Source organism: Vulpes vulpes, chromosome 3, assembly GCF_048418805.1.
Source record: "Vulpes vulpes isolate BD-2025 chromosome 3, VulVul3, whole genome shotgun sequence".
NCBI lineage: Eukaryota > Metazoa > Chordata > Mammalia > Carnivora > Canidae > Vulpes > Vulpes vulpes.
The window spans coordinates 57,171,966-57,194,082 of NC_132782.1; the positions used below are offsets into that span (position 1 = coordinate 57,171,966).

A 22,117-nucleotide genomic window follows, 5' to 3' on the forward strand; every position below is an offset into this window, starting at 1 on the left:
TAACAGGATAAACAGTAATATATTTTCTTTCCTCCACATAAAAATGTTTTAACAGGAATACAAAATTAAGTGAATGTGTAAAATGCATACATTAAAGACTGGCACTAAATATAATAACATTTCTGCTGTGGTTTTCCTGTGTGGTAGGATTATGAATGATTTATATTTACTTCATTGTACTTCTTAGTATATCTAATTTGCATGCATTATGCTTTTTTCCCCTCCAAGTGTGTTTGTGGGTGTGAATTCTAAGATAGCCACGGTTCCCTCGGAAGAAATGGTGGCCACACCATATCGGGAAGAAATCTGTGATTTAGCAGTGGGTTTTTTTTTAACTTTTCTATAGAATATTCTGGTTTTAACAAGGAAAACATGAGGAGCAGTCATGTGCATGCCTTCTCTACTCAGTATATATGCTAGGGACTCTTTGAAATAAAGAGAAGCTCAAGACACAGGTAATAATTTTATAGCCTGGAGCCAGGGAAGCTAGACTGAGTTAGTTTAATAATGTTTGTAAAGATGTTTCTTAGCCCTACACCACACAATGTAAAAGTAACTACCTGCTATGTTTGTGGCAGGAGAGTTAGTGGGAAGGAGAGGAAATAGCAGATGAGTTTCTAAAAGGAAGTTGAGTTTTAAGTGTTGGGTAAAGAGGAAGACCCCTGATATAAGAATGTAATCCTTTACTGATGATGTTACAAAAAACTCAGGTGAGAACCTGTTGTCCTTCCCCAGCACCTGGAGCATATTTATATGAGTGAGAAGGTAAGAATCCATGGCAGATTGTTCAGTGGAGGCAGCATGCTCTGCCCCATTCATTGTCCCTGTCCCTCATATCTCTAATCCAAAGAAGCTAATCCTCTATGTTTAGGTGGAGATTAGGAGAATACACAAACCTTCACTTACATTTCACTGTAGGGGACAGAAAGAGTTGGGGCCATACCAGGGAGAGGGGGCAGTAAAGAACTGTCTGTTCTTTGTTGTAGAAATTGATGTCTTAGAAAAAAAGAGGAAGAAACCAAAATTTTTTTGTTGGTGTTTACCAGATAACTATGTAGGTAGCAAGGCAATAAAATACTGAAACTGTAAGCAAAAGACTTTCACACTGAAACAATCATCCTTGTTATGTCCTAAATGTCTCAGTAGTAATAACTGGAACATTGGTCTCTTGAATTAGCAGTTACATTGTTTGCAGTCAATGCTGAGTCTTCCTAATCTCTTATCTCTTTGATGTTTTTAATGGTGATAGAATGTGAGAAAGACTGGGGAAGGAGAAGAGAGTGGAAGGGCAGAGCGGGGGTGGGGTAAGAGAGCGGGAACTCAATGTGGCAAATGCAACAATTATGGCATTTACACATAAATCATTAATAGACCTCCACATGGCAGCTAATTTTCTGCCTCTGTAGGAATTTACAAATATCCTCCTCTGGGATGGCTTTAAGTATAATTTTCCCCTAGGAATAGGATTTTCACATTAAATACAGGAATATGATACTCAGATCCTGCCTTTTGGTAGGCCCCTGGGGTAGGGATGTAAAAAGGGAGAGCAGCCTATTTAAAGGGTCTGGGTTTTTCATGCTTTATTTTATTTTTATTTTTTTTTATTGGAGTTCAATTTGCCAACATATAGCATAACACTCAGTGCTCATCCCATCAAGTGCCCCCCTCAGTGCCTGTCACCCAGTCACCCCCACCCCTGCCCACCTCCCTTTCCACCACCCTTTGTTCGTTTCCCAGAGTTGGGAGTCTCTCATGTTCTGTCTGATATTTCCCACTCATTTTCTCTCACTTCCCCTTTATTCCTTTTTTCATGCTTTAAAGAAGGTCAGCATGTTTCTTATGTAGCAGGAATATAACGTCCATAATTTTATGAACTTCATTTGTCATTAGTGCAATGTATAGAAGGTGTGGTAGATGATTTTGCCTGTGTGCATATCACATATGTAAACCAGGATATATTAAGCCACCACTCTTTGGGAACAGGGGAAGAGATCCATATATTTACCTTTTTGGTCTCTGTACTGGCTGGATCCATGGCTCTTTATCTCTCCTGTTACCTTTGTTCACTTGGTAGATGGTTTACCTTTTGATTTCCAACAAGGCATTTGTTTCCACAGAATGGGCCAAAGAGAACCAAGGATTCAGCTTTCTCAGCCGAACTACAACAGGCTTTGGCCATGATGGAAGATTTGATCATTTCCTGTGAATTGGCCGTGGACCTGGCAGCTGTCACTGGATGTCCGGTATGGGCTATATAGCAAGTGTTGGAACATTTAAGCAAAAGGCAGGCACAATATTACAAAGATAGGAGTTGCTGTGGCAGTTAGAGAGGTGACCCATGGTGAAGGAATTTTACTCTGAGGAAAGTAACTCAAATTGTTCATCAAATCTGTGCTATGGGAATCCAAGTAGCCTCTCAGCATTTTCAGGGATCTTGGGTTGGATTCCTTGGGATCCTCAATGTTGAGACTGACCCACACTCTAGAATAAGCAAGAACTCCGAGGACAGAACATAGATGGGCAGGGGAAGGTGTTGAAGGAGTTACTTATTCTCTGACCCATGGCACTATTGAAAGATTAAAAGATTTTTCCTTCTTGACTCATATATACGTGTCAATCTCTTCTGAGATCTCTGATGTAAGAGATTTCAGAAGAGGACCGACATGCATATATTGTACATTCCTTAAGCCAAATGGTTGAAGAAAAATTCCAAAAGAGGTGGTGCTGGGGAGTTGAGCCCTCTCCACTGGGACATTAGGGTAAACCCTGAGTGGGTCAGTCCTGGGAATTCCAGGCAGGCCATCCTCTGTAACTGTATGAGCTCCTTGGGACTGGGACATCATTAATATCAGCTGGTTTTCACTGTGAGGTTCTCTAGGTCTTGACTCAGGTGAGTTAATTTTCCATCATTGTCATAACAAATTACCACAACCTTCATGGCTTGGAGTAGTGCAAATGTATTATAGTTCCACAGGCCGGAAGTACAACACAGTCTCTCTAGGGTAAAATCAGGGTGTCTGCTTTCTTCTGGGAAGCTCTAGCAGAGAATCAATTTCCTTGCCTTGTCCAGCTTGCCAGGGTGACACACATTTCCTGGCTCATGGTTTCTCCTTCCATTGTCAAAGTTCTTGACTCACATCATTCTGACCTTCTCTTCTGCTTCTCTCCCACTTCTGAAGACCCTAGGATTATCTTGAACCCACCCATGAATCCACGGTAGCTCCCTATCTCGAAGTCAGCTGATGAAAAACCCTATTCCATCTGCAACCTTAATTCCCATTTGTCATGTAACCTGACCTATTCTTGGATTCCAGGGATTAGGATGTGGATCTCTTTGGGAGGCTACTCTCTCCTACCACACTGGGATGAAGCATTTTGAAAATTACATTTCAGAGAGACACTTTTCGTTTTCTCTTTTTCCTTTTCATTTTTACCTGGTTCTCACATACTGTTCATTGAGGTTTGGGCAAAAGACCTTTCTTTTCTTTCCTGGTCATAAATCACACCATGCAAATTAATTAGGGGCAAAAAACCCACGGTCTTTTTATTTCCCTCCCTCCTGATATTTTGCTGGCCAGCATCTCAGAAGCAGCCCCACTGGGCCACAGTGATCCAGGCAGTGTTGCTGTTACTGTCCCCTGGGACTCAAGAGTATTCTCTGCTTACTACTTTTGCATGATTCAGGAGGGTATTCATGAACCACAGGTATGTGTAGGAGGGGATCATTTTCTGGTAATAATTTTTTCCTTCTTCATTTAAGGAAACTCAAGGGAGCCATTTATTTAATCATTTTGAGACATCTTTCTGTTCTTTTTATTTCTGAACACGCATCAGCTCCCCCTATTAGATATCCATTTCCTGGAGTCAAATGAATGTCCTGGAAGCCATACACAGGGCAGGAAACTCCCAGTTATTATTCTGAGTGTAAGTAACAGAGGAGGAGGAAGTTATGACAAAATAATTAGTAAAATGTGAGTAAATAGCAATGTACTCTAATTTCATTCCAAGGCAGCTTGCATGCAAATAAGATGAACCAGCCTATAGAATTGTAGAGATTTTTTTTTACATAAAATGCAAAGAATCGCACCTTTGGCATAAATTCTATTGTTTTGTTCACTAAGATTTTAACTTGCTTTACATCTAGTACATTAGCTACTTTACCCAGTTTTGTATAATCCTATAGAATTATGGAAGAGCAGGCACTGAAATTTTTACTTTCTGATTCAGGAAAATATCCATGGAAAGAAGAGTTAACTCACCTACTATCACATTGTGCATCAGCTTGGACTACTTCTTGGACCTCTTTATTCCCTATCCAGAGTGCCATTCATTCTCTTGTTGTATTCTTCATCTGATTTTGTTGAAAGTCTACTAAACAGCTCAGTTACTCTTAACTCACATTGAATGTTTCTAAGATACTTTGATTCAGCTTTGTAGAACTTTATTATAGGGTGCTGAAAATCACATGCTGAGTGTGTGGATGAACCCAAAACTTAACCCTTTAATTTCTCTACTTGACATCCAGTATTGACCTGGTTTGGAAAGACATTACTTGAATGGGTGAATGCATAATTAAAACAACTAAAAAAAATTCCTTCCTGATATTTACATTTTATTCCTTTTTGTACAGTTAGTTCTTGATATAATTTAATCACAGAAACTAATTTTTTTTTGTTTTAAGAAAGTTTGTTTTGGGGACACCTGGGTGGCTTAGTGGTTAAGTGCCTGCCTTTGGCCCAGGGCATGATCCTGGAGTCTGGGGATTGAGTCCCACATCAGGCTCCCTGCATGGAGCCTGCTTCTTCCTCTGCCTATGTCTCTGCTTCTCTTCTCTCTGTGTCTCTCATGAATAAATAAATAAAATCTTAAAAAGAAAGAAAGTTTGTTTTGTGGAATGCTGAGATGTTATTTACTTCCCTCCATCTGCAAAAAAAAAAAAAAAAAAAAAAAAAAACAACTTCTCTATTCAATCTAACACCTAAAATAGATATATGTGTAGAGTCCTTTAAAATCCTGACTTATCAGGAACAAGTTCCAAAGTTGAATAGTAAATGTTGAATGAAACATTTTTATTTTCTGGAACAAATTTATATCATTCAATAAAGGAACTATTTTTGTTGCAAGTTTTGTGGACTAAGGCCAGGTATTTTATTTCTGATTCAGTCTCCAATTCCCTGAGCAGAAATGTTGGCTGCAAAGATAAGACCGAGTAAATGATCTGAACAACCCAGTGTTATAGCCTTATGCATCTTCGCACACTTAAGACACCTATGTCAAAGGGAGGCTGTAAGGAGCAAATGAGAACTAAATCATAATAAAAACCACTACCACCATGGTGACACCTGGCAGATGCTAAATAAAGGGCTCTAAGGCTGGCTTATTTGGATAATTGACTAGACCGGAAAGAAAGGAACCCCTTTGCTTCTGATGATTGTATTAAGGGGCTTTTCTGTCCTACAGCTTCTGTTGTTTTGTTTCTGGGGTAGCTTTGTACTGATTCATTTATCCAGATGTTTCCTGTATTTTTGTGCAAGAAGTATATATCTCTGTCACATTGTTGTCACTGCCAGGAATGAAAACCTGGGCACTCACAAGTGGTCTCTTTCTGGAGGCCAACTTCATCAGACATTCTCTTAGCCAGATTCTTCATTTGAAATGCTTACATCAGAGCTCTTAACTACAAAATTCCACGTGTGAAAATTGGTAACTTTTGCCATCATTTCCCATATGGAGGAGGCCATCTGACTTTTGCTTGCTTGTTGGGGGGTAGCCAACACCAAACGGTGTTGTATCCGTGAGTTTATATCTACTAGATTCAACACACACAAGTGATGGCCACCACTAGTGGAAAAACTGATTGCAGATATATTCATTTCCTAGAGCTGCCATAACAAAGCTCCACAGTTCTGGAGATGAGAAGTCTAAAATCTAAGTGTTATCAGGCTTTTACTCCCTCTGAAGCTAGGAAAGAACCATTCGTTGCTTCTCTGCTGACTTCTAGTTGTTGCCAACAATGCTTAGCGTTTCTTGGCTTATAGCTACTTGACTCCAATTTCTGTCTGTCTTCATGACTGTCTTCTCTATGTGGGGGTCTTTGTCTCTGTTTTCTCTTCTCATGAGGACACCATTCATTGGATAAGGGTCCTACCCTAATGAAGTAGGACTTCATTTTAGCTAATTACATCTGCAAAGACCTTATTTCCAAATAAAATCACATTCTGAGGTCCCAGGTGGACACGAGTTTTTTGGGAGACACTATTCAACCTAGTATTGGAGCATTTCTGAATTAGTTTCCTCACAGTGTTGAACATGTCACCTCATGTCCCCTCAGGACTCATGCTAATAAATGAATAAATATTACATGTCTAGGGGACATATATCTACAAGAGCTGTGCATGTGGTCCCTGGCCTTGGGACCAACTACAGTCTGATTGGGAAAAGAGGATACATATGGTTGAAAAGATAGCCAAAGGTCATCTTTGGTCTTGTTCAGAGGATCTCCTCTTACCCTTTCCCTTGGGAAGTGGGGTGCTTCCATGTAAGCATGCATCCTGGCTGGTGGTAACATGCATGCACCTGCCCTTCATCAGCACCACATGGGGTACCTCAGCCACTGCAGGATTGGCCTTGAGCATTGAGATGTCCAATCTCATAAGTGTGGTTCTCAGAAAATATATGTAAATACTTGGATGACATGCAACCCTTCTGTTTCAGCTGGACTCAAAAACCCAGCAATTCCCTCTGGTGACCTTCAGTGATGATGGGCTTACTGGAATAGGTGACCACAGAGCCTTGGGAAGAATGAGTACAATGACAGAGCCAGGCACACAGAGGCGGGAATGGGACACTTCTGGGACCCGTAGCGATTCTGAGGCCTTGGCTTGGGAAAGAGTGGAGGTTCTTACCTGTGTGCTCTGCCTACTTGTGCCAGGTACATCCACACACCAGCTGTCTTCCCCTTTTACCACAGTAGGTGGACATGCTCACCACCGTGAGGAAACTAATTCAGAAATGCTCCAATACTAGGTTGAATAGTGTCTCCCAAAAAAACTCGTGTCCACCTGGGACCTCAGAATGTGATTTTATTTGGAAATAAGCTCTTTGCAGATGTAATTAGCTAAAATGAAGTCCACAGTAGGTGGTAAAAGGTGATCCATATTCCCCTTTTACCTCCTTCAGTGTCTTTTCCTCTTCCTCAGTTTCTGGTGACTCACTTTCTTTATTGCTCTGCTATCTTATTGTTTAATCTACCTCCAGCCTTCTTATAAAACAACTCACAGTCACAACTCCTGCTGCTTATTGTCTTAGTTCAAACAGGGATCAGATTGGCCTCTGTGGTCAGGGGCTGACCCCTTGCTGGATTCATATTCATTGGTCATTTACCTACTGGGGTGCAAAGAGCTATGGCTGCTGGAGGGATGAGGAGGAAAGAGCAGAGGTGATAAAGGCAATATCATTGCCTAAGGTTGTCTCTTCAGCAGGGCTATAGACAGGGCAGTTTCCTCTGCAGCCCATGGCCTTGGCAGATACCTTAACTAACTTCACCCGGGCCTCCACAGGTCATTAGAGAGTGCACACTGGGACTTGTTCCCCACTCCCCCATCGTTCTGGCTTTATTTCTTTATATTTATGCTTTTTATTTTATTTATTTTTTTACTTTTGGACAACTCTTATTAATAAAATTTAATGTGATGCCTTTATTTTATGTCTCCACTAATTTTATTCATTTATTTAATATATATATAATATATCCCCTATTTTTAAAATTTAAACTCAATTAATTAACATATAGTGTATTATCGGTTTCAAAGGTAGAGTTCAGTGATTCATCAGTCTTATATGATACCCAGTGCTCATTATATCATGTGCCCTTCTTAATGTCAATCACCCACTTACCCCATCCCCCCATCCCCTCCCCTCCAGCAACCCTGGGTTTGTTTCCTATGATTAAAAGTCTCTTATGATTTGTCTCTCTCTGATTTTATCAGGTTTTATTTTTCCCTCCCTTCCCCTATGATCCTGTTTTGTTTCTTAAGTTACACATATGAGTGAGATCATATGATAATTGTCTTTCTCTGGTTGGCTTATTTCACTTAGCATAATAATACCCTCTAGTTCCATCTACATCATTGCAAATGGCAAGATTTCATTTTTTGATGGCTGAGTAGTAGTCCATTGTATACATATACCACATCTTTATCCATTCATCTGTTGATCGGACATCTGGGCTCTTTCCATAGTTTGGCTATTGTGCCATTACTGCTATAAACACTAGGGTGCAGGGGCCCCTTTGGGTCACTACATTTGTATCTTTGGGGTAAATACCTGATAATGCAATTGCTGGATTGTAGAGCAGCTCTATTTTCAACTTTTTGAGGAACCCCCATACCATTTTCCAGAGTGACTACACCAGCTTGCATTCTCACCAACAGTGTAAGAGGGTTCCCTTTTCTCTGCATCCTTGCCAACATTTGTCATTTCCTGGCTTGTTAATTTTAGCCATTCTGACTGGTGTGAAGTGGTATCTCATTGTGGTTTTGTTTTCCCCTGATGCTGAGTGATATTGGGCATTTTTTCATGTGTCTGTTGGCCATTCGTATGTCTTCTTCAGAGAAATGTCTATGTCTTCTGCCCATTTCTTAACTGGATATATATTCTTTGGGTATTAAGTTGATAAGTTCTTTATAGATTTTGGGTACTAGCCCTTTATCTGACATTTGCAAGTATCTCCTCCCATTCTGTCAGTTGTCTTTTAAATTTGTCAACTGTTTCCTTTGCTGTATAGGAGGTTTTTATCTTGATGAACGCAATAGTTCATTTTTGCCTTTGTTGATGTGTCTAGTAAGAAGTTGCTGCGGCCAGGGTCACAAAGGTTGCTGTATATTCTTCTCTAGGCTTTTAATGGATTCCTATCTCACATTTAGCTCTTTCATCCATTTTGAGTCTATTTTTTGTGTACAATGTGAGGAAATGGCCCATTTTCATTCTACATGTGGCTGTCCAATTTTCCCAACACCATTTGTTGAAGAGACTGTCTTTTTTCTATTGGATATTCTTTCCTGATTTGTCAACGATTAGTTGACTATAGAGTTGAGGGTCCATTTCTGGGTTCTCTATTCTGGCTTCTTTTAGAATTACTTTTAACAGCTGTGCTTTGAAGTGGTGCCTCCATATTCACCAAATGTGTTGTCAGAAACAGCTTTACCTAAAATCCATTTGTCTGTATCTATTCTGGGATATGGTTGAGGATATGCTCAGTATTTGACTCAGTGACTCTTTATGAGAACCAGGACCCATGGGAGAAATTTCTCTCATATCTTATTAATAGGAATTGCTATGCATTTTCTGAACAACTGCTTTGGGTATGTCTTCGGACATAATAGATCATACAACTCACTGTGTTTCCCTCTGTACTGCCCACTAGAAGGTCATAACCTAATCTGCACCAGGTTTATATGGCTTTATTATATAGGTTTTATGTACAACCTCTTCATCTTATTTTTTTAATCTTTTTTCTCCCTAGTACATTAGTTATTTTCTGTCTCCTTATAATGTATATATTTTTATAAGATAGGTCAAGTTTTTGAAATGAGGTAGAGCATGAGTACATTTTAGAATAGAAACTACACAGTTGGTTAAGCTCCAGACTCTTGGTTTCATCTTAGATTATGATCTCAGGGTCATGGGATCAAGCTCCATGTCAGGCTCCCTGCTCAGAGCAGAGTCTGCTTGAAATTCTCTTTCCCTCTGCCCCTCCCACTCATGCTCCCTCTCTTTCTCTCTCCCAAATAAAATAAAATAAAGTAAAATAAAATAAAATAAAATAACAGAAACTACTGATTATAATTCTTGTGGCAAATATTAAGCACCAACTCTTGCCAGTCACCCGGATGAAAACATATTTCCTGCATTATTTATGTCTATATAGTAAAAATAGAATGGGTTTAAAAGAGAATACAATCACTGAGGGCTGGAGTGGCTCCTGGAAGGATGTGGATAGAGTGAAAAACTTCTAAAGGGTCCTCATGAACCCACCACCCATCTGTTTTGGAGCATCATCAAGCCGAGCCTGTGTAAGCAAAGCAGGAGTATTGTGCTTCTAGGAGAGCAGTCCTTATGGTTGGAGGCTCTTTGTTCCTCACTGAGTTTCATTCACCACAGTTTACATATGTCAGTTTTACAAAGCAAAAAAGAGAAAACACTGAAAATATGCCACAAGCACCACAGAAATGGCTAGAGTTTATGCTCTTGAAGTTTTTATTTTAGAATTTCAGAAGTGCAGTAAATTCTTTTTCTTTTTCTTTTTTTTTTAGTAAATTCTTTTTCAAACAATAGTCACAGCTTGTTCAACATGAACAATAAACTATAAAAAGCCCAAATATAAATAGTGTATATATTTCTAGTATTAACTCAGAAATTGTAGGGATTTATCTCAGCTAGACATAACTCAGGGAAATTTCTCTGTCCTGGTCCTGTTCAAATAATTTTCTTCTTTTCGCGTTTTCATTCAGGGAAATAAATTCTTGATTATCTGCTTCAAGTCATCTACTTTTTGAAAATGCCAGGTAAAATACAATGTTATTAGCTCATCTCACTCCTTTGAAGAAGGTGCAGAGAAGGCAAGGTCACTCATGTGGACTGTAAACCGTTACATATGAGAAAGATGAGCTTGCTGGTGGAGGAATAGGCATCATAAATGTGCCCTGAAGCCAAATAGACTTTCTAAAAGTTTGTCATTTGGGATTATCTTTGCCCTGTCTACCTACTCTGAAAAATGCAAACTTGAATGTCATTATTATTTGCATTACAGTGTTATGAAAATTATGCTATATTAAGCTTTTTTCTTTCAGAACAAATCTCATGTTCTCAGGTTCTCATACCTGAGGCAGATGTTATGGATTATTATGGAATAGGTCCATAATGTAACAAAAATTTTGTCTCCCCCGAAATACTTAAATGTTAATTTCTTGCCCTTTTAAAGTAGACATCACATATCAAAAATGAAGAAGAGGAAATAGAATCCTGCTAGCTAAAATTAATTATAAAGACAAAAATATCAGAGTACCAGTAACTTTAGTTTAAGTTTTTCTAATATGCTTTATGTTTATTACCTTGCACAGCTGTACTATTGACCTACGTAACCAAATGGTGCCATGCTCAGTGAAGCTCACAGAACTCTAGTTTTGATTTAGTGACAGATGAGCCTAACTGGCGCTTTTAAAATCATCAACTTCAAATAAGCATACTTTGTAATTTGTAACAGACCCTTAAGAGTTCTTTCCCTGTCAAGTAATTTAACAGCTTCTTTTTATGTATGTCTGTCTATCTTCCCCAAAGGATGATATCAGGAAACTGGGAAAGCTACTGAAGCATGGCTCTTTCAACGTGTGGACAATTCACAAGGATCGTTATAAAATGAAGGATTTTATTCGATTTAAGCCCAGACAGAGGCAAATCTATCTATTTGAAAGGGGAATTGTATTCTGTAAGATACGAATGGAGCCCAGTGACCAGGGCCTATCTCCTCATTACAGCTTTAAGAAATCTATGAAGGTAAAGGGGTCCTATTGCATTTGGGAATCAGCGTGTCCCTATGGAGATAAATACCATTATTCTTATTTTACAGATAAGAAAACTGAAGTCTAGAGAAGCAAGATTAACTTGCCAAATGCCACACAACAGAGCTAGACTGCATGCCCAGGCCTTTCTAACCGCAAAGTCAGGGCGTGAATAGACAGGGTTAGGGCTGGCATAGAGGTGCCTTTGTGCCAGGTAGAGAAAAGGGACTGTATGGCAGCCTGTCCTGACAAACTAATTAGGAAAGCACCCTACAGGCAGAGAGAGGGGTGAAAGATTTGGTGGTTAGAGCATGGACTGGATTTCATCTCCTACTTGTCCTTCTCAACCACACATCTTTGCATAGGAGCATTGGCAAAGACTTCAGAGGTCTTGGACCCCACGTCCACACCAAGCATCATCTCTAGCCTGTGTAGGAAATATTTCATCTCTAGCCTGTGTAGGAAATATTTCTCATTTCATGAGACCACCTCCCCGCCACACACACACACCACACATGTGCATACGCACACACACATACACATTTGTGCCCTTGTGATTTAAGTTGTTAATAAATCGTGGTAGCTTTTGTTATTTATGTTTCTTAATGTAGACACTCATTCGATGACTATTATATACAGATTTGTGAAATACTTAGGTGTTAAAGGAGGAATGATCTCCTTGCTTAAAGGTTGAGGTCTCCAGCCCTACATATGGAAAGATGCAGTCTGTGTTGTCCCCTGAAACAGAGAAGACAGATGATACTATGCGACATTGTGTTTGTGCTTTATGCTCCTTGGGGCCATTAACAGAGGACAACAAAACACATGGAAGGGCAATGGAAGAAGAGAGCTATTGAGGGTAGAAAGAACCAGAGTGGCCGAGAGGGAGAATTTTAAAATCAGAAAATGATAGCACAGCAATTTTTCTTCTTTCTTTACAATAGTTGATGACACTTTCAATTCGCCAGCTTGGAAGGGGGAGCAACCGGAAGTTTGAACTTGCCAACCGGAATGGACTTGAGAAATACATCCTGCAGGTAAAGCTTGTGTCTTCCCCTTAGGTGCCCCTTACTCTTTCCTGTGTTCTCGGCAAGTGTTTTCTATCTCACCATTCCAAAGGTCACCCAGACAATTAAAAACCCTAATTAATGCTCCAGATAATCTGATATTCAGAGTATCTTCTTATCTGCAATTTTCAGGCAGCTTCGAAAGAAATCAGAGATTGTTGGTTTTCAGAAATAAGTAAATTACTGATGGAACAACAAAACAATATTAAAGGTAAGGTTATCCTGCTAACTTTAGTCTGGAGAGTTATACTGATTACAAATTTGTGGTAGCTATGCACATTGGGGATATTGCTAAAGGAAATGGTTTGCCGGGAAAATAACTGTGGGACACCTTTTCATGGTACCTGGAAGCACCTGTGCTTGCTTTCATTGTGTGTGTTGGGGGGGATGGTTGTGGTTGTGTGTGGATGTGTCCTTTTCAACTGTGTTCCTCTCACATATCTGCTTGCCAAGATCAACTCTCTCAATCCCAAAGCCCAAAGCCACCTGAGATCATGTTAATGGGAGTTTAAAAGGCCAGTACTACTTTCAGAAGCTGTACTGCTTTTTTTTAAAAGCTGAGATATAATTAACATACCATAAAACACGATCTCTTAAAATGTACAATTCTATGGGTGTGAGTCTATTCACAAGGTTGTGAAACCATCAGAACATTTTCATCACCTTCCGCAACAAAAAGACACTGTACCCCTTAGCGATCATTCCCCATTTTCCTCCTCTTCCCCTCTGCCCCTGAAAACCACTAATGGACTTTCTATCTGTATTCTGGACATTTTACATAAATGGAATCATATACAATATGGCACTTTCTGTCCAGTTTCTTTCACGCAGCATCATTTTTTCAGTGTTCATCCATGTTGTGGCAGGATGATCTCAGGACTCCATTCCTTTCCATGGTTGAAACATAGTGCATTGTATGGACATAACGTATTTGTTTATCCATTCATAAGTTGATGGGTATTTGAGTGGTTTCCATTATTTGGATATTGTGAATAATGCTATGGGGACTTGTGTACAAGTGTGAATCTCTGAAAAAATATGTATATAAATAATTGCTGAGCCATATGGTAAACCTCTGTTAATTTTCTGAGGAACTTCCAAATTGTTTTCTAAAGTACTAGCACCATTTCTTGTTTGTGCTAGCAATGTATAAGGGTTCCATCTTCTCCCCTCCCTCACAAACACTTGGGATTGTCTATTATTATTGTTATTTTTGGTGTTATTGTTACTATCCCATTAGGTATGAAATGGTGGCTCATTATAGTTTTGATTTGCATTTCCCTAATGCAAGTGATATTGAGCATCTTTTCACGTGCTTATTGGCCATTTGTATATTCCCTTTGAAGAGATGTCTATAAAATTCCTTTGCCCATTTTTAAATTAAGTTGTCTGTCTTTTTATGGTTGTTGTGAAAATTACTTATGTATTCTGGGTACTAGATGCTTATCAAATATGTGACTTACAAATACTTTTTTTCCCATTCTGTGGGCTGTCTTTTCATTTTCATTTTCTCGATGATATCTTTTGAAGCACAGAAGTTTTCAATTTTGATGAAGTCTAATTTTTCTATTTTTTCTTTGGTTGCTTGTGTTTTGGTGTCATATCTAAGAAACCATTGCCTAATCCAAGATGTATACCTGTGCTGTCTTCTAAAAATTTAGCTTTAACTCCTTGATCCACTTTGAGTTAATTTTTGTATATGTTGTGAATTAGGAGTCTAAGTTTATTTTTCCACATGTGTATATATATGCTGCTGTTCCCAAACCATTTGTTAAAAAGACTATTCTCCACTGAATGGTCTTGGCACTTGTTACAGACTCAAGTGCCATCACAATGTTTGTGTTCCCCCAAAATTCATATGTTAGAACTTAACCCAATGGTAATACCCAATGATATTAGGAAGTGAAGACTTTGGGAGGTATTTAGGAGTAGATGAGGTTATAAGAGTTGAGCCATCATGAATAGGATTAATGCCCTTATAAGTGCTATGAGAGAACTTGCTTCCTCTGTCTACTCTCTGCTATGAGAGGATATAATGAGAAGTCATCAATCTACAACCCAGAAGAAGATCCTCACCAGAATTCAACCATGCTTGAACTGTGATCTCAGACTTCCAAGCCTCCAGAACTGTGAGAAATGAATTTCTGTTGTTTATAAGCTGCCCAGTCTATGGTACTTTGTTATAGCAGCTCCAAATAAGACAGCACCCTGGTTGAAAATCAATTAACCATAGATACAGAATTCTTGGTTGACAGTTTTTTTAAGCATTTAGAATATGTCATATTAGGTACTATTTTGTGGCTTTCATAGTTTATGGTAAGAAATCAACTATTAATCTTACTTAAAATGTCTTTGAGCACCTGGGTAGCTCAGTCGATCTAGTGTCTGACTCTTAATTTCAGCTCAGGTTGTGATCTCAGGATCATGAGATCAATCCCTGCATTGGGCTCCATGCTGAGCATGGACCCTGCTTGGGATTCTCTCCCCCTTTCTCTCTCTGCACCTCCCACTAGCGTATTTGGATACTCTCTTTCTCCTCAAAAAAAAAAAAAAAAAAAAAAGGAAAGATCAGAGATAAAAAAAAAAAAAAACTTGCATGTGACAAGTTGCTTTTCTCCTGCTGCTTTCAGATTCTTTATATTTTGACAGTTTGATATGTCTATGTGTACACCTCTTTGAATTTATATTTCTTGGAGTTTGTAGATAGATCATTTGGATGTGGAGATTAGTGTTTTTCACCAAATTTAGGAAGTTTTCAGCCATTATTTCTTTAAGTATTCTTTCAGTCCCTTTGTTTCTGTCTTCTTCTGGGATTCCCATTCTATGTTGGTATGTATGATGGGAGTCTGACTCTACCAGTCTTTATGACTCTAAATTCTTTTTCATTCTTTTTCTTTCTCTTCCTCAAACTGGATAGTTTCAGTTGACCTATATCTATATTCTCTGACTCTTTTCCTGTTTGCTCAAATTTGCATTTGAGCCACTCTAGTGAATTTTTCATTTCAGTTATTATACTTTCCAACCCAGAATTTCTATTGGCCCTTTCAAATATAATTTCTATTTTCTCAATTTGATGAGAATTTGTCCTCATACTTTCCTTTAGTTCTTTTCTTGTGGTTTCCTTTAATTCTTTTTACAGTTTTTAAATAGTTGATTTAAAGTCTTGGTCTAGGAAGTCTAATTATCTTGGCTTCCTCAGAACAATTTCTCTTGATTACTTTTTTCCCTTTTTTCTATGTATGGATCATGCTTTCTCGTTTCTTTACATGGCTTACAATTTTTTCTGTCGAGAACTGGACATTTAATAATATAATGTGGCAATTTTAGAAATCAGAGTCTCCTCCATCTTGTGTTTTTTATTGGTATTGTTTGTTGTTTTGTTATTGTTTGCTTGTTTAGTGATTTTTTCCAGCCTTTGACAGGAGCTCTGTGTGGATAGTGGGGTGCACCTTCAACATACAGTCAAGCAGGTGGCAATTCCACCTTTGCATTCACTCCCTGTTTGTGTAGAACCCCAAGATCTCTCCCCACCAGAAATGAGAGCATAAGACCTTCTCAGATTTTTCCTGAACATGCACACAGAGCTGGGCATTTGTACATGGCCTTCTAGAGTCTCAGAAATATTTAGGTGATTTTCAAAACCACTATGGACATCTCATTCCCATGCATCTCCTTTTAAATTTTTGGTTAGCCTATTTTTGTCCCAGCTGTTTTCTAGTGCGTTAGGCAGCCAAGAAGTTAAGCAATTGCCTCTAGTAATTTTCTACAAATGCTCCTGGCGAAAGGTTTTTCACACTGTGCAAACTATGAATAGGTCTAATAAAGACAGTCTTATAAGTAAGGTGTGCCAAGGAACCCCCAAACAAGTCAAATGATGATAGTTCTCTGGGAATGAGACTTTGAATGAACTCAAATCCTGTTTTACCCCTTCCTATGGCTGCCAGATTGCTAATTTTCACCATGATTGCAGGCTGTTGATTTCCAAGGCTACCATAAAGAAGGAGAAGTAGATTGGGAGCAGGGCAACTAAAACACGACAAAGCTCACTGTTCATATCAAGATTCAGCCATTTTTCTTGAATAAATATTCTCCTGATTGATTTAAACCTTTGTTTAATTTCTTGTGTTCTGAAAATATTTTCTATTTTTGACAGTTTTTTCTGTTTTCTTGGAGAGAATTTTTGAAGGTTTTTTTTTTTCCTGCATCATTTTCACACATATCACTTGCTATACTCCTTTTAATAATTAAGAATCATCTTTGAGTAAACTTTGCCCTTTCATATTTGTTTTTTTTCAGTGGATCCTCATAGCAGCAGAGATATTTGGTAGGAAAATCCACAAGATTCATCTACTGAGTTCAGATATTTCCTTCTGGTAATGTTGTGAGGCCTAAGAAATGCTAGTCTTATGTGGAAAATCGATCTCCCAACATTTAGAGTGACAATGGCTTGTGTGTTGGGTAAGGAAAGTGATGTAAATATGAAAAGATAAACTTTGTCCTCAGAGACTTATCAGGAATGCAACCATTTCACATTCTTTCTGTGTCTTCTCTGACCATTAGTTGGACAAGAAGATGCAAGGGTGGGTATGCATCACAAGATGTGGAAAAAGATAAACTAAGAACTGTGACTAGAAAACCACCACATCAGTTTTCAGTCATAACAACTGAATGATGTAAGTTCCTTATTTAAACTATTGGCCTTTACCAAGAAATAATAACTACATTATATAGTTTATTTTAATTTATATAAAGGTAAGATGAGGGAAAACTATGGGATTTACTCTCAAACTACTAATGCTGTGCTAAATATATGTTAAGGTAATTGAGTATGAATACTCTGGATGCATATAACAGGAAGATGTGACAATCCCAGGAGAAAAAGGTACTTATTTTCACCAGAAGCAACATTCTAGTCACAAGATTGTTCTAGAAATCTTTACCACAGTTTCACAAAGGATGGTTTAAAAATGGCCTGCATTAGAATTACCTGAAGGGCTTGTTACAAATGCAGATATCTGGGTCCTACCTAGGACTGTGGAATTAGGGTAGCTAGGGTTAATGCCTTGGAATATGCATTTTAGCTTATTAAAGTTTCTGGACAAAAAAAATAAAAATAAAAAATAAAGTTTCTAGACAGAGTCCTTAAACTTTTTTTTTTGAAGATTTTATTTATTGATTTGAGGGAAAGAGAGAGGAGGAGGAACAGAGGGAAAGAAACAAGCAGACTCCATGCTGGGTGCAGAGCCTGACTCAGGGCTCAATCCCAAGACCCTGAGATCATGACCTGAGCTGAAACCAAGAGTTGGATGCTTAACCAACTAAGCCACCCAGATGCCCCAAACAATTATTTTTAAAACAACTTTATTGAGGCATAATTAACATAATAAAATGCACATATTTAAAGTATACAGTTTGATGTTTCAACACATGTATACACCTATGGAAGCATAACCACAATCAAGATAATGAACATGTATGTCTATCACCCCCAAAAGTTTCCTCAGGCCCCTTTGTATTACCTTTCTGCCGTTCCCTTATCCCCCAGTGCTTCCCAGGTGGTCACTGATCTTCTTTCTGTCACTATAGATTAGTTTGAATTTTCTATCATTCCATGAAGAGAATCATACAGCATGTACTTTTTCATCTGCTTTCTCTCACTCAGCATAATTATTTCCAGATTCATTCATGTTGTTTTTGTAACAATAGTACATTCCTTTTAAGTGCTGTATAGCATTCCATTATTTGAATATACCCCAATTTCTTTATTCATTTACCTGTTAATGAATATTTGGTTTCTTTCCACTTTCTTGGGCTATTTTGAATAATGCTTCTATTAACATGCAAATATAAGTGTTCTTGTGGACATGGGTTTTCATTTCTCTTAGGTAAATACCTAAGAGTGTAATGATTAGGCCACATGGCAGGTACATGTTTATCTTTTTAAGAAATTTCTATTTTCCAAATTGGTAATACCATCTTTATTTCCATAACATCATATAAGAGTTTCACTTGCCCCACATTCCTCATCAACACTTGCTGTTGTCAGTCTTTTAATTTTAAGCCAGCCTTATAATAGTTGTGGAATAGTATGTTATTGAGGTTTTAATTTTTTTTTCCTAGTGACTACTGGTTAAGAATCTTTTCATGTGCTTCTTTGCTATCCTTATATCTTTTTTAGTGAAGTGTCCATTCAAATTTTTTTGCTCATTGTTTTCTTAAGTTTTGAGAGGTGTGTTTTTATATACCCTAGATGCAAATCCTTTAATAGATTGATACTTTGCAAACACTTTCTTTCATCGTGTGGCTTATCTTTTCATACTTTTAAGAGTATCTACTGGGTGCTCCTGGCTGGCTCAGTCTCAGGGTCTTTCAAAAGACCCTTTCTCAGGGTCTTTTCAAGATTGGTGAGTTCAAGCCCCATATTGGCACGGAGCCTACTTAATTAAAAAAAAAAGAGTGTCTTTTGAAGAACAGAAGATTTTAATTTTGATGAAATACAGGTTTTAAAAAATTATGGATCCTATATTTGGTGTGTGCCTAAGAAATCTTTGTTTAAGGCCACAAAGATTTTCTCTGTACTATAAAGTTAGGTCTCTAATCCATTTTGAGATTTTTGTTTGTTTTTCTTCGTATATGGTGTCAAATGTGGATCAAAGTTTAGTTTTTGTTTATTGGTGTCATTATTCCATTACCATTTCTCCAACTGACTATAAGTACATTCACTTCTGGATGCTCTATTCTCTTCCATTGATCTATTTGTCTATCCTGACATCAATACCTTACTGTCTTGATTATTGTAGCTTTATAATAAGCCTTAAAGTCAGATCCTTCAACTTTGCTCTTCCTTTTTTAAAAAAAAATGTTATTTAAATTCCAGTTAGTTAACATACACGTAATATTATTTTCAGGTGTACAATCTAGTGATTCAGTACTTACATACAACACCTGGTGCTCATCACAGCAAGTGCCCTCAATCCTTATCACCTATTTAACACATTTTCTCCCACTTCCTTTTGGTAACCATTTGTTTTCTGTAGTTAAGAGTCTGTTTCTTGGTTTGCCACCCCCCCTTTTTTCCCTTTGCTTATTTGTTTTATTTCTTAAATTCCACATATGAGTGAAATTATATGATAAATGATTGTCTTTCTCTGATTGACTTATTTCCTATAGCATTATACTCTCTAGCCCCATCCATGTCCTTGCAAATGGCAAGATTTTGTTCTTTCTTATGGCTGAGTAATATTCCATTGTGTGTGTGTATATGTGTGTGATTTTATATATATATAATTAGTTAATGGACATTTGGGATCTCTCCAGAGTTTGCTATTGTTGATAAGGTTGCTGTAAACATTGGGGTGCATGTACCCCTTCCAATCTGTATTTTTGTATCCTTTGGCTAAATACCTAGTAATGCAATTGCTGAATTGTAGGGTAGTTCTGTTTTTAATTTTCTGAGGAATCTCCCTACTGTTTTCCAGAGGGATGGCACCAGTTTGCATTCCTACCAACAATGCACAAGGGATCCCCTTTCTCCACATTGTCACCAACATCTGCTATTTCTTGTGTTGTTGATTTTAGCCATTCTGACAGCTATGAGATGATATCTTACTGTGGTTTTGATTTGCATTTCCCTGATAATGCATGATGTTGAGCATCTTTTCATGTGTCTTTTGGCCATTTGGATGTCTTTTTTGGAAAGCATGTCTATTCATATCTTCTGCCCATTTATTATTAAATTATTGTTTGGATGTCAGGTATAGTTGTTCTTTATGTATTTTTGATAGCCATTTGCAAATACCTTCTCCCATTCCATAGGTTGCCTTTTAGTTTTGTTGATTGTTTCCATTGCAGAAAATTTTTATTTTGATGTAGTCCCAATAGTTTATTTTTGCTTTTGTTTCCCTTGCCTCGAGGAACATATGTAGAAAGAAGTTGCTGTGACTGATGTCAAAGAAGTTACTGCCTGTGCTCTCTTCTAGGATTTTTATGGTTTCAGGTCTCGTATTTAAGATCTTAATCCATTTTGAGTTTATTTTTGTGTATAAAAAGTGGCTGAGTTTCATTCTTTTGCATGTTGTTGTCCAGTTTTCCCAACACCATTTGTTGAAGAGACAGTCTTTCCCATTGGATGCCTTACCTGCTTTGTCAAAGATTAATTGACCATATACTTGTGGATTCATTTCTGGGGTTCTGTTCTATTGATCTATGTGTCTGTTTTTGTGGCAGGACCATACTGTTTTGATTACTACAGCTTTGTGATATAACTCGAAGTTTAGAACTGTGATGTCTCCAGCTTTGCTTCTCTTTCAAGATTACTCTGGCTAAGTGGGGTCTTTTATGGCTCCATACAAATTTTAGAATTGTTTGTTCTAGCTCTAAAAAATGCTGGTGGTGTTTTGATATGGATTGCATTAAATGTGTAGATTGCTTTGGGTAGAGTGGACATTTTCCAATCCACAAGCATGGAATATCTTTCCATTTCTTTGTGTCATTTTCAGTGTCTTTATCAGTGTTTTATAGTTCTCAGAGTATAGGTCTTTTACCTCTTTGGTTAGGTTTACTCCTAGGTATCCTATTGGTTTTGATGCAATTGTAAATGGTATTGATTCCTTGATTTTTCCTTTCTGCTGCTTCATTATTGGTGTATAGAAATGCAACAGGTTTCCATATGTTGATTTTGTATCCTGTGACATTACTGAATTCATTTATTAGTTTCTAGCATTTTTTTGGTGGAGTCTGTAGCTTTCCTATATATAGTATCATATCCTATGCAAATAATGAAAGCTTGACTTCTTCCTTATCTATTTGGATGCCTGTTATTTCTTTTTATTGTCTGACTGCTGTGGCTAGGACTTCCAGTACTATGTCGGATAAAAGTGGTGAGAGTGGACATTCTTGCCTTGTTCCTGACTACAGAGGAAAAGCTCTTAATCTTTCCCCATTAGGATGATATCAGCTGTGGGCTTTTCACATATGGCCATTATTATGTTGAGATGTGTTCCCTCCAGCCCTGCTTTGTTGAGGGTTGTTTTTTTTTTTTTATCATCAATAGATGTTGTACTTTGTCAAATGCTTTTTCCGCATCTATTGAAATGATCATATGATTCTTATCCTTTCTTTTATTAAGGTCATGTATCATGTTGATTTGTGACTACTGAATCACCCTTGTAACCTAGGGATAAATCCCACTTGATCATGGTAAATTATTCTTTTAATGTATTGTTAGATTTGGTTTACTAATATTTTGTTGAGGATTTTTGCATCTATGTTCATCAGAGATATTGGTCTCAAGTTCCCGTGTGTGTGTGTGTGTGTGTGTGATTATCTCGTTTTGGTATTAGGGTAATGCTAGCCTCATAGAATGAATTGGGAAGATATTCTTCCTCTTTTGTTTATGTATTAACTCTCTTCTTTAAATGTTTGGAGAATTCCACAGATAGCTGTGAAGCTATCTGGAGCTGGACTTGTCTTTGTTGGAAGTTTTTAAATACT

The 22,117-nt window shown here is 37.8% G+C and overlaps 1 protein-coding gene across 4 annotated transcripts in view; it reads left to right on the forward strand.

Moving 5' to 3' along the window:
- MCF2L2 (MCF.2 cell line derived transforming sequence-like 2) overlaps positions 1-22,117 on the forward strand; it is a 236,435-nt gene that overhangs the window by 196,862 nt on the left and 17,456 nt on the right. For all 4 annotated transcript variants that reach the window (XM_026007237.2, XM_026007235.2, XM_026007238.2 and 1 more), the window contains 4 exons: positions 2,118-2,243; positions 11,338-11,553; positions 12,503-12,595; positions 12,758-12,836. In XM_026007237.2, coding sequence (XP_025863022.1) covers positions 2,118-2,243; positions 11,338-11,553; positions 12,503-12,595; positions 12,758-12,836 — 514 coding nt within the window. The remainder of the gene's footprint in view (positions 1-2,117; positions 2,244-11,337; positions 11,554-12,502; positions 12,596-12,757; positions 12,837-22,117) is intronic.